Source organism: Lepisma saccharinum, chromosome 8 (genome assembly GCF_977018435.1).
Source record: "Lepisma saccharinum chromosome 8, izLepSacc3.1, whole genome shotgun sequence".
In the NCBI taxonomy this organism is placed as follows: domain Eukaryota; kingdom Metazoa; phylum Arthropoda; class Insecta; order Zygentoma; family Lepismatidae; genus Lepisma; species Lepisma saccharinum.
The window spans coordinates 64,089,655-64,102,667 of NC_139236.1; the positions used below are offsets into that span (position 1 = coordinate 64,089,655).

Sequence of the window (13,013 nt, forward strand, 5' to 3'; positions counted from 1 at the left end):
CAAGAGAAAAAGAGGAGAGGAGAAGGAAGAAAAATGAAGGGAAAAGAGCGTGAGATTAAAAAAGTCCAACCACATTCTATATGGAAGTAATTGTGTTTAGCCTTTTAGGTGAAAGTAAAGTTGGAAAGTGAAAGTCATCTGCTAGAAAGTTCCAAACAACTTTCTAAATAGTCTGGAGGGAGTTTGTGTATATATATTACCCTTCTTGTTGTATCTGGTTACTTTTGTACTTGATACAGAGTCTGAAGAAGACCTTGCTAGAAGGTTGAAACGTTACGTTAGTTTATGTTTTTAATAAAATAAATTACTGCCTTGGTCAGCATATTTAGTTTTTCATAATCATGGAAACAAGGCTTAATGGAGTTATAATTAGCATTTAATGTTGGCACGTTGGTCTATTGCTCTGTTTCCGACCAACGTTCAGCAGGTACTGTCAGTCACAAGATTACGCGTCGACCGTCGATGCTAGCGCTTTGCAACTTTGTCGGAAGAAACTCGAAATGTGTCGCTATGTAGTACATATACTTCTCCATAGATGGCACTGGTAGTTCCGTGGCAAAAAAAATCAGTCACCTTTCCCACTGGACAGACTGTGTTTCACATGCGATTTGATGGGAGTTGCCGTTTGACCGGATGCCAACAGGTGGCGGAAAAACACACTGTATTAAAAATACAGGGGCTAACAGATATTTTGCAGTCAAGATCTATCAAAGCCTTTTACTAGATGATGTGTGGTGAGCTCGTCAGCATTTTTTCAGGATTTCTAGAATGGAACTTCGATTTCACATTTTCCCACATTATACATTTGTCCCAGATCGTGGCCATGCTGTCTAAGGCATCGAGTCTCCTGGGGGAAGCATAACAGCTTTTCTCCTGAGATTTCATCCTGTGTATTGTACCGGTGGCCACTTACCATCGTGAGGAAATTGGGGAGCTATGAATGAGTAGCTTAACCCAGTCATGGAAACCTACAACCTACACCCAATGTCACCCTGTAACTGATTGGATGATCTCCCACTTCGGTAGGTGGGAGCGAGGATGGCAGTCTGTATGTAGGCCCTGGCTCTCACAGGCTGAAAAATGTAAAATCGTGGCTCCATTGTAATCCAATTATAGAAATACAAGCTATATTTGTGGTTTGTAATCGAAATACCCTTTATAACAAACCGAGACTTTCAACTCATGTCTTTAGTCTATTCTAATTGGGAAAAATTTATTATGATTATTCAAAGAATATAATATATTCTACAACATGTTTCTCTACTTGATCCGAGAATAGTAATTTAAATCACAGTGCATTTACATAATATAAACTTAGAGCTAAAAAATTATGGACAAACATAGACAGTGGGGATATGAGAATAAACAGAAACAATAATGTGAAACATGCTGTGTGGTGCCATATCAGTCAAGTTTACCTGTGGAATATAACCGTCATGCAGCGCACTGAATTCATTAAAAAAAAATCTGTGTGCTATTGTGTCATGCTCTTGACTAATGTGTTAAAAAAAAAGAAAACATTGCTATGCTAGAAGTGAATTCAGAATTATATTTGTGACTAAAAGCAACTTTTAGAAGCTAACCTCATAGTGGTAATTCATGCAAGTAAGTCGCCGCCAACAAACATCCCCACGTATCTTAATCAAACCAGCTCCGATCATGATGCGAAAAATCAGCCACCTGCGACAGAGAATTCCCAGTAAGATCCACCGAGAAAAATTTAATCGTAAATGTGAATACACAGTTACTTTATTTTCAACTGACAAGAAAGAAGAAAAGTTACAATGTACAGATGGGCATTCCAATTATGTTTGTCTCGTGACTTTCCTCAGTGGGGCGAGGAAACATACCCCAATTTCATGTGTTTTATGTCTTGGAAACACTTTCTTTTTTTCTGAAGCTTTATTATACTTCACAATTATGTAATTCATATAAAAATGTATTTTATTAAGAACTCCAATACAATAACATGTCCAGAGCAAGTCTTCATGGTTTCCTGGTGATGAGTGATGAACAGATTCAACTAGGTGAGTACTAGAAAGATATCCAAGCTTTTGAGGTACCCTGTAGATGAGATGGACGTTAGCTCTCAAAAGTATGGAAACCTTCCCAAAACTCACCTGGTCGATATCTCGAAAGATCTATTCATCAATAGCATATGTGGTTTGTAATAAGCTGTATTACAAAAACATTGAACCCTTTTGTCAGAAAAAAAAATATTTTTAAATAAAAATATACAAGTATCATTATTACTACTATATAATAGGCATGTACAGTCATATGTAATGATAATAGTTAGGAAGTTGTTCTTGTTCTCTCACTTCATTTTATGCCATGTGAAGTAAAATTTCAAACGAATCAGAAGTTACACAGCAATAGTACAAGTTCCAAACCATCAAAATAAATATATAAAAAATATGTATGAAAATAGCAATTGGAAATTTGCTTACTATTATATTTGCACATAACTGCAGCATTATGTAACCATCAAAGATATACCAGTACAAATAATCCAATACAAAATAGGAAACATTTAGTTCAGAATGATACACTGGGTTTGAATGTCTAAATCAATGAAAGCATACAGATGAATTTCGATGTTTTTTTCTTTTTTAAAAAAGACATATGTGAATTTCCCTTTTATTTTCATGAGAATAACAACAAAATATCAGAAATGTAAGCAGTAATTTTATATTACACAGCATACAACTTACTGCCATGTCTGAAGGAACAACTACTCGTCTAATATTATGCAAGTAAAGATTAAGTCACCTGTATCCCCACACTGCAACAGATGGAGAAGGGAGTTCCGGTGGTAGAGCTTTCCATGACAAAGCTGGTACAATCCATATAGCCAGGAATCCTGTTTCCAGCAGTTGTGATTCCCACCCAAAGCCATAGAAACGTTGACCTATAATAAAAATATGATGATATAATTCAATTTAAATGCTGAGAACATCGTCATTCCAATGTAGTACCAAATCAATTACAATATATAAGGATTGGCCAAATGAAAGTGAGACTCTTGTTTTGTTTTTTTCTGTAATGATATATTGGTTGGAATATATGAACACACAGGAAGTAAAAGTGATCCATGGGTGACATATCCTGTACACATAGTCACCTTGTCTGTTCAAGCAAATGTCGCAGCGCTTCACGGACCTCAACATCGTTGGCGAAACGGCGGCCCTTCAGGTGTTTATTTAGTGGCCAAAAGATGTGGTAGTCGCAGGGCGAGAGATCGGGACCGTAGGGCAGATGGTCGAGGACTTCCCAGCGGAAACGCCACAGCAGATCACGGCACACCTGTGCAACATGAGGGTGTGCGTTTGTAACAGAAGAACCCCATTGGACAATATGCCAGGTCGCTTACTATTGAGGGCCGATTTCAGTTTGTTTAGGGTAGTGCAGTGTGTGGTTGAGTTGACAGTCGCACCTTGGTCCAGCCAATCCAACAGCAATGGGCCCTTCAGTCAAAAGGGACGTTCTTCGCTCAGGGTATCCATACCCTTGTGACGCAGAGACACTTGCTCGAACAGACAAGGTGACTATGCATAGAGGATATGTCACCTATGGATCACTTTTACTTCCTGTATGTTCATATATTCCAACCAATAAATCATTACAGAAAAAAAAACAAGAGTCTCACTTTCATTTGGGCAACCCTTAAACAATTCATTACAATAATAGAAGAATTATATTAGACGATATTGACACTAACCACACATACACTTGAAATTGTAAAATTTTTGCAACCACAGACTGCATCTTCACACATAAGTAAAAGATGGTGGAAACAGACGTACATGTTGGACCCGAGACATTGCAAGGTCAAGAACAAAGATAAAGTTGGCATGAAAAAAAAAGTGGTTAACTGTGAAGATGAGGGTGAGTGATGATATGATGAAATTGATGAAGTGACACTCTCAAAAACAACACATGCAGGCACCCCTGGTGTTGTAGCATGATACACTAGCCACTCCGCCACAGAGGTCAGCATGGGGATAAGTAATGCAAAGGACAGGTGGGAGAGATGGTTACAGAAGTTGGTTGAGGATGGGGTTTGGTGGGGTATGGTTGCACTTGTGGCTGATATGTCATCCCCCCCTCCAGTATATAAGTACTGAGGTGTTGGTGGATTGCGGTAGAGTGTGGTGATCGGGTAGTCCATTTGAATCTTTCTCTTGTACTATGTGCAAAAATTCCATGTCCAAATTACTCTATTGATTATCAGAGAGATTTTCCAATTATATTATAAATGTTAATACTTGATTGCTTCAAAACTTAAGAGCTTCTATTTGAGTTTATTTTTAAGTCCACTTCATGCATGCACATATAGGCTAATCGGGACTGAACCTACAGTTTAAAATAGGATTGGAACCACTATGTTAACTGCACCAGGTATTGAATCAGCGATCCCTTCATTACAAATAAGTTCAATATGCATTGAAGTTCTATAGTATTCAAGTATTGAATCTCAGATGGTCACAGAGTTATGTGTACATGCCCATAACACACATTTCAGGGCCCTATTTTACAGTAAGCTTCAAAAATACATACGTTAATTACACGAACAGTAACAACATACCTGAATTGACTAGAGACTGGTACAAAATCCATAACACAGTCAGGGCTAGGGCGTTTGCAGCACCGGTTATGACGATCACTGCAGAAATAACAAGTCCAATGATAGCCATAGCATCTAACCATCCATCAATGTTAGTCCAGGGTTCAGCAAACCACAGAAGGCTTGGACTTTGTAGAAACCTCCAGTCAGGAAAGCTGAAAGGAAAGAACAGAATTTCTAAAACCTGTATGAAAAGATACAGGTTCAGGTTACAGGGTACAGGTATGAGTGATGAAATTGATGACGGAACACACAAAGAACACCCACTCCCAGACCAGGACTCGAACCTGGGACCCCTAGAATCATAACGCAGTGTGAATAACCACTCTGCCATGGAGGTAGATAGGCACTCATAAAGAATATCCATGCTCAGCCCAGGATTCGAACCTGGGATCCCTGACACTGTAGCATGCTGTGCTGAGCATTCCGCTATGGAAGTCAGCGAAAATGAATCTCACATGATCACATGCTTTTATCAGCTGATACTAATGAAGTACTGACTTGTATTCTAGTGAAGATCAGTTGAACAAGATGGAACACAGATCTATATATATAAAACATTACTTGAAGAAATGTAGAGTGAAAAATATATTTTAACCAGGACTAAGTTAAAGCCTAGATTCAATGCATGTCGAACTCCAATCTCAAATTTTCTACAATGAAGCAATCTATCCATTGTGTACCAAATTTAATGTAATATATAAACACTTACTATCTGGAAAGCATATCCATATGTAGTTTCTGAGGTAGCAGCCCATTGTCTCCAACAAGTTCCTTGTTTTGGTGGTAAGCGATCAAAAAGGCAATTCCTAAAATAAACAAAGATGGTAATTATTCCCAAAATTCACCATCAGAACGTCACTGTGATATTGTGAACTTCTATTTTGTTTCAAACAATTTACTACATTTCAGTTAATACCACATTGAATGGATACTCTTTTAACAGTTACCACTGATACTAACACATTTTTCTTAAATCACTTTACTATGGATGGGACAGAATAATTGGTACTTTCATATCAACTGATCTGATATTTCTATAAATAGCTTCTAAAATAGTCTAGATTTCTGCTATTTTGATATTTTTAATGATTATCAAGGTACAATCCATGTCTTATAAATGCAAATATTGACATGCACTAACAGTCTGTATAAAGGTCTTATCATTTTGGTACTGCAGGAAATTGTTCTAACACAAAACCTATTGCAATCACCAACTTACATGTCTTAAGGTCGTGAACAAACCATTCAGATTACATTTGTAAGCAAAATTTTATTTTGGCCCATCCCTTACTTTCTTTTATTTTTGTCATTTAGCATCACTTTTGTGCCTCTTTTGGCCGGTTGCGAAGATGACAGTGAGTGATGATTTCATGAAATTAATGCATGACAAAGAACACGACTAAGAAATACCATATTTTTAAGAATATATTTTTACTGTGAATGTATGTCTGCAAATACATAACAGCCATATTTAATATCACCTCACTTTTCCAAGTTTTTGTTATGGACAGACCAATGTGAATTTTTTTGCCAATACTGAAAACTAGTATTCTACTATTTCTATAAAATAGAAAATGTCCCATGATAAACCTGAATTAAGGTATGTAATAAGGTAACTTTAATGAGATTTGAGTACCCTTGACCCTCTGCACCCCCTTGAGAAAGTGAAATATTTTGCATGGTTTATGAAAATTATATTGTTTATGAACGTTTTCAGTTGTTTTTAGCTCACGGAAGTCTGCTATTGTGAAGTAAAGTACGGCTGTTATCTTAGTGTGAATCAGAACAACCCAAAGGCTTTGCACAAGTGAATATGGCACCCAACATGATATTCCACAACTGCAGCAGACATGACATTGCCTATCGTTTCAGACATGTATTACAAAATAAAGTAAATCAAACATGAAGAACTGAACACTAATGAAACCAAAATAGAAGCGAAATATTTGTTAGGAGTATTGGCTTTATTGGTGTTTATAATTTTACATCATTAGATTAGGAGTGTTAGTTTTTGGCGCTGATAGCAATTTTCAATTTTCTTGTTAATTTGGGAGTGCCAAATTTGATGGTGTGTTATTTTGCACATGTTCTCTAGCTATGTGGGTGGGCATACAACTGTTTTTTTACTAATAAAAAGCAGCCAAATACTCAGAGATGGCAGATTCTTTTTTGCGCAGGCTATACTTTGAGATCAAATATCTCCATTATTTGTGTTTTCCACTTGCTGGAACCAATTTTATATTATGCAAAACATCAAAATCTGTCGATTAAAAAAGAATCAATGTAAATCTTGATGGAGGATAGTAGGTAAAGGGCCCCGAGATTTGTTATAGCAAAATGAACTGCATACTTAGGAATTTCATTTACAAAACTAGTTTACATAATGAAAGAGAAAATAAAATATATATATATATATATATACATGTGATAACGATGATAATAATAAAACCCAATTACCATAAATGAAACTCAGGCTTCTGAGAAATAGAATCCTAGTAAACCAGTATGAACCAGGATTGATTTTAAAGGCTGCTTCCCTTTCCTTTGACTTGTCATCACCACCTTCCTTCAGTTCTGCATGAGTTGATAGAACCTCTTCAGCAACTTGCTGTTTACTCTTTCGTTGCCGCAGTGTAAATGCACCATCTCCACCATCATCAGATCTCACCATCTTCTCAGGGGATCTGAACTGAAATCAATGATGCAAAAAGACATTCAGCACGGAACCTGTAGACAAATTACAATAAGACATAGGTAATGTTTTGCACTCTTCTTATGTTATACGATATTTTAGTCCCCTTCAATTATTGGCACTTCTCAATTTTTTGTGATAGGTGCTTTGAAGTAGTGCCAATATAATTTTCAAATGAAGAAATGTTTTTAAATACTAAGTTATGGGGAATAAAAGAGGTACAATCATAGAAAGAAATACATCCCCCATAAGATTACTGGTACCAGGTGTGCCGGTTAATAATTCTTAATTGATTCCAAAGAAAACAAGTGTAGCTAGGGAGAAAGGTAACAAATGCTTTATTCAAAGTATGCGCCATCGCTAACTATACATTGTGCCATCTGTCCATCAAATTGTGGATGCCCTTCCAGAAAAATTGTTCACATTTTGAGGTGATCCAGTCAGCAAGCCATTGTTCGACATCTTCGTAATGGTTGAAGTGTTGATGGGAAAGTGAGTGAGACATCAATGAAAACAAGTGGTAGTCTGAAGGGGCTAAGTAAGGTGAGTATGGCAGGTGGGGCAAGAATTCCCAGTAAAGTGCAGAAATGGTGTGTCTGACGCCTTTCGCTGTGTGTGATGAGGCATTTTCGTGCTGCAAAATCACTTTTACGTGTCTTGTCGCCCAATCTGGGCACTTTTCAATTAATGCATGGTTCAAATTGATGAGTTGTTGACGGTAGCGAACGGCATTCACTGTTTAACATAGTTTCAGAAGCTCATGGTACACCACACCCTTCTGATCCCACCAAATGCACAGCATTGTCTTCCTTCCGAAGCGATTCAGTTTTGTGTCGATGTTGAAGGTTGTCCTAGGTCAACCCATGACTTTTTGCATTTTGGGTTCTCGAAGTAGATCCATTTTTCGTCCCTTCACTATCCGATGCAAGAAAGACTTTCTTTCATGCCGAGAAAGCAACACTTCACACAACGTTTTTCGCTTTTTCATTTGTCTGTCGTTCAGATGATGTGGGACCCATTTACCTGCCATCTGGATCTTTCCCATGGCAAGACGACGATCATATATGGTTTGGCGACCAACATTTAACTTCTCTGTCAGTTGTTGTTGTTGCATTTGCGTATCGTCTTCGTCCAACAGCGCTTGCAATTCGGAGTCTTGGAATTTTTTCGGCTGGCCCGGGCGATCTTTGTCTTTCAAGTCAAAATCACCACTTTTGAATCGTCGAAACCAACGCACACACGCATCTTGCGTTAGGACATTGTCACCGTACGTTTCCACAAGGATACGATGACTTTCACTCGCGTTTTTCTTTTGATTGAACAAGAAAAGCAGGACGGGCCACACATGTTCCTTATTTGGTTTGAAGGTCAACATGTTTCCCACAAACCCAATATCACGATCACACTGACGTAACAGTTGAGACTGTGCCCCAACCCTTGCTTCCAGCGCCATCCAGCGACGAAATTAAGAATTATTAACCGGCACACCTGGTATTAACGCTCTATGGGGGAAGTACTTTTTTCCATGACTGTACATTAATTTTGAATAATACAACATATTTCCTAATTTGCACACTGTTGCTTTGTAATAAAAAATGGGTGAAGTGTAAATATATAGTTTGAGAGGGAGGCCAATATGACTAACTTAATTATCTTTGGTTATCTATAAAGTACTGTATCACATACAGCTTACATGGAATAATATATAATATAAACTAATAAGAATATACACCTGATACAATCTGTCTTGTCTAAGACAGGACAGCTCATATTATGATCTCCCGTACCTTCATAAAGAAAATATCAAACAATAAAACCTATCCTTATAGCAGTGTTTGAAAAAAAAAATAGTCTTGCATAAATGTAAATTGCAATGTGTTGGTATTTTTCTTACTTCACACAGATCTGCCTCTAGGATAATTTTCTACCAGGGTGCATGATGATAGATCATATAAAAGAGTAAATTACACGAACTACAGCAAAACTAAAGGTTTCTACTCTGTAAATATAATTTACATAATATCATTTAAACTTACTTGCTCTGTAAGTATAATAACAATCAAAATATATTAGTATACAATACACATAGAAATTAACTTGCCATGAAAAACAAAATATCAACACACCAGCTGATGTGTTAGCTTGACACATAATTCATGGTCCAGGTAAATAAAGGGGTAACAGTTTGTTATATCGGAGACACATTTCTTCATTTTTACAGAAGAAACAATGGTACCTATACCCTATCTGCCGAACACGTCTCACTTGTTTATTTAGTCACTTCTTACATTGGTACTTACCTATTGTGCATTGGGAAACATTCTTTTAGGTGTTACTTTGCTTTTTTCACGAAAATAACTTCAATTTCTGACATTAACAGTTAATATTGTTCTTCGTTTTTTCGCTTCCGCAACACTATATGGTCGCGCACTTGGCTGCGCAGCTTGACTTGCATAGTGGATATGCAATGTTTCCAACCTTACTAACCGAAAAATGCCCCACACACCATTCACGCATAGCCCCAAAAACCATTCACGGTAAGGTTAGGTTAGGTTCAGTTAGGTTAGGCAAACATAGTTAAAATTTGGGGTTATAACCAGAAAATACCCCACACACCATTCACAAATAGTCCCCAAACCATTCACGGTAAGGTTAGGTTAGGTTAGGCATACATAGTTAAAAAAAAAAAAAGGGACGTCATTTTCTTGTAAAACAACAGCGTGGTTGGAAACAGTGACAGGAGATTACGTCATGAAACATGTGCAACATCCGGTTCATTTAAAGAAAGCAAATGGAAGCCATGGCAATTGGGCATCGGAGAGATATTTCTCTTCAAAAATGCAAGAATTCCCAGTCAAACAGATTCAAAGATGAAAGAAAACACCTCTATGAACTTTCAAAATGCTACAGAAACTCATTTCGGTAAGTACTTTCTTCTGTAAAAATGAAGAAATCTGTTTGGTGTATAGGATACTGTTACCGAAACTACTTACGGAAATGACTTTCTCTAAGGTTTCCAACATTCGTAGAGGTATTTTCTTTCATCGTAGAATCTATTTGACTGGGAAATCATGTATTTTTCAAGAGAAATATCTCACCGACGCACAAGTGCCATTGCTTTCGCTACGTGAACCTTATGCCAGTGGCGTCTTGTGGCCTCAAATTTGGCCGGGGCTTATTTTTCAAAGAATTTAAAATATAATGACAATTCACATGAATTACAAAAAAATGTATTTTTTTCTTCTAGACTACAAAACTGGACTTACTTTTTTGAAAGAATTTAAAATGTAATGACAAATTACATGAATTACAAAAAAATGGGTATTTATCTTCTTCTAAACTACAAAACTGGACTTATTTTTTTAAAGAATTTAAAATATAATGGCAATTCACATGATTACAAAATAAACAGGTATTGTTGTGAAACATACCTTTCTACGAACGTTGACTCCTGTTCTTCTGCTCAGCAAAGTTTGTTATTACTTTTCCGTTGAAGCCCTCTATGTTTGAAATGTATTCTATCTCTATTGTAAGCAAGTGCCAAGGCATTTGGTCTGTCTTGTCCCATTGCATTTCTTAAGCAAGTTTTAATACACTTCAATGTGCTGAAACATCGTTCAGATTCAGCTGTTGCCACTGGAGTTATTAAAACTATGTTTGCCATTTTTACTGTTTCTGAAAAGGTACTCTCTAAATAATTTTAAATAAAAAATGAATGCAATCTACTGATAGAGTTTATGTTTTTCAACTCTTCACTACAATAAAGAACACGAAGTTCCTTTTAGTTTTCCCTCTTCTATGAAGGGTTAATAAATAGATAATTCTATTTAATATATGCCTATTTTTCCGGACAAATTAATTGTGTCTTGTAATTGACAGCCTATGTCCTTCATCAATTTGTGTTCGAACATCAAACCTGCCAAACTCACTCAAACATAGCGAATGAAAGCCACCAAAACACTACAGAACAACACGCGAGATCGAACGCGACGCAACGGAAGTAGCCCCGAATCAGCACTCAAATCCATTGCACTCTCCCTCCTCTCTCTGCTAGCATGTGACCTTCACTGTAGCATAGGTGGGTGTAGGCCACGCCTTCCTTTGCGACGTGCTCCGGAAAACGATAATTGACATCAATGCCGCTAGGAGCGCTGTCGTATCCATTGCAACAGACGATGAATTTACGTGGGTAAAAATCGCCTTTTAAATTACTGTGTGATAGTTATGCGTTATGGTGATTGATAATTACGTGAATACGTCAGTTTTTCTTTAGGGGCTAAGCCCTGGAAGCCCCAAGGGACGAGACGCCACTGCCGGATGCTGCATACGTTTGATGACGTAACCCCCTGTCAGTGTTCCAACCCCCCCTTTTTTTAACTATGCTTGCCTAACCTAACCCAACGTGGCATGAGTTTACAATACCGGACCACTCTCCAATTTCTTTAAAATTTCACCTACTTACTAATTTCAGTGTCCTGATGACGTATCTGTAGTTCATATTTGGTGGTCACTTGTTAAAATTATACACTTACGTGTAGAACTTGTAAAATAACCTTGTGATTTACCACGGTGATTGTCCATACACAGCAATTCAGAACCATCTTTCTTTCACAATTCGTTAATGGTCTTCCTTTACGCACAGCAATCTTGCTGACATCAGATGAGGAATGCCTACAAGGTTAGGTTAGGCCTGTTAGGTTAGGTTCCATTAGCATAAATACAAAGAAAAATTAATATTTTAGCTAAGAGAACTATATCTTGTCTTACCTGCCGATTTCTTCATGTTGGGAAAATGGCGTCTTACGTGGAAGTATTATTCTTATGGTAGGGTTACGTTACGTTAAGAAAACATAGTTTATTTCGTTTTTTTCTCGATTTCCATAATTGACCGCCAATTATTACATGCAGATTCGTGATTAGTTCACAATTAGCGAGTAGGTGAAATTTGATAGAAATTGGAGAGTGGTCCGGTATTGTAAACTCGTTCTCCAAAACTAACCTAACCTTCTCGGAAATGGTTCGTGGGGCTATCTGTTAGCTACCAGTACATAATGTACAATTTGCACACGTGACGAACACGATAGTAGATATTTTTCGGTGAAGGTTGGAAACACTGCATACCTATAACACTAGTAAACCTCTGCCGCCATATTGTGTGTTACGGAAGCGAAAAAAGGAAGAACGACAACTACTCTGAAAAATTGTGTTTCTTTTCGTGTAAAAAGCATACTGGCACCTTGAACTATGTTTCGCAATACACAATTGGTAAGTACGAACCATGCAAAACACAAAATATCCGATTTTAATGAGTCTCCGACATAACGAACTGTTACCAATAAAGGTATATAGGTTATTAGAAGATAAAAAACGACGTACACAAAAACAGGGCTGTGATTTATGAGATTTTCATATACAACTTTTCTGATGATTCCATTCCAGTGGTTCAACCTCGTCCGTACATCAGCATCATCATAGACATACTACTGATATAGCCTGTGACTTATGAGTCTCCCTGCTCACACTAATGTACTGCCAAACCAACAAAACATCCGTTGGAAACTTGGAATTAATTTTTACACGCAAAATATGTGAGTAGGTAGGTCAGGTTGGATTTTTCTATGTGTGCGCTTTTTTCGAAACGGCAAAAAGGGGGGCGGGGCGGAAGATTTGTGTTACATATTGGTGTGAGCA

General features: G+C 37.3%; 1 protein-coding gene across 2 annotated transcripts in view; it reads right to left on the minus strand.

Annotated features, from left to right (window-relative positions):
• Positions 1 to 12,897, minus strand: part of LOC145991065 (lipase maturation factor 1-like) — a 28,063-nt gene extending 15,166 nt beyond the window's left edge. The window contains exons 1-6 of one of the 2 annotated variants that reach the window (XM_083126780.1): positions 12,699 to 12,897; positions 7,088 to 7,319; positions 5,340 to 5,436; positions 4,589 to 4,782; positions 2,773 to 2,911; positions 1,584 to 1,680 (exon numbers count right to left, since the gene is read on the minus strand). In XM_083126780.1, the coding sequence (XP_082982906.1) occupies positions 1,584 to 1,680; positions 2,773 to 2,911; positions 4,589 to 4,782; positions 5,340 to 5,436; positions 7,088 to 7,301 (741 nt within the window). In that variant the 5' untranslated portion in view covers positions 7,302 to 7,319; positions 12,699 to 12,897. Of the gene's footprint in view, positions 1 to 1,583; positions 1,681 to 2,772; positions 2,912 to 4,588; positions 4,783 to 5,339; positions 5,437 to 7,087; positions 7,320 to 10,753; positions 10,848 to 12,698 lie in introns of those variants that run through there. The other variant, XM_083126781.1, reaches the window with a different exon arrangement.
• Positions 12,898 to 13,013: the final 116 nt, after the last annotated feature.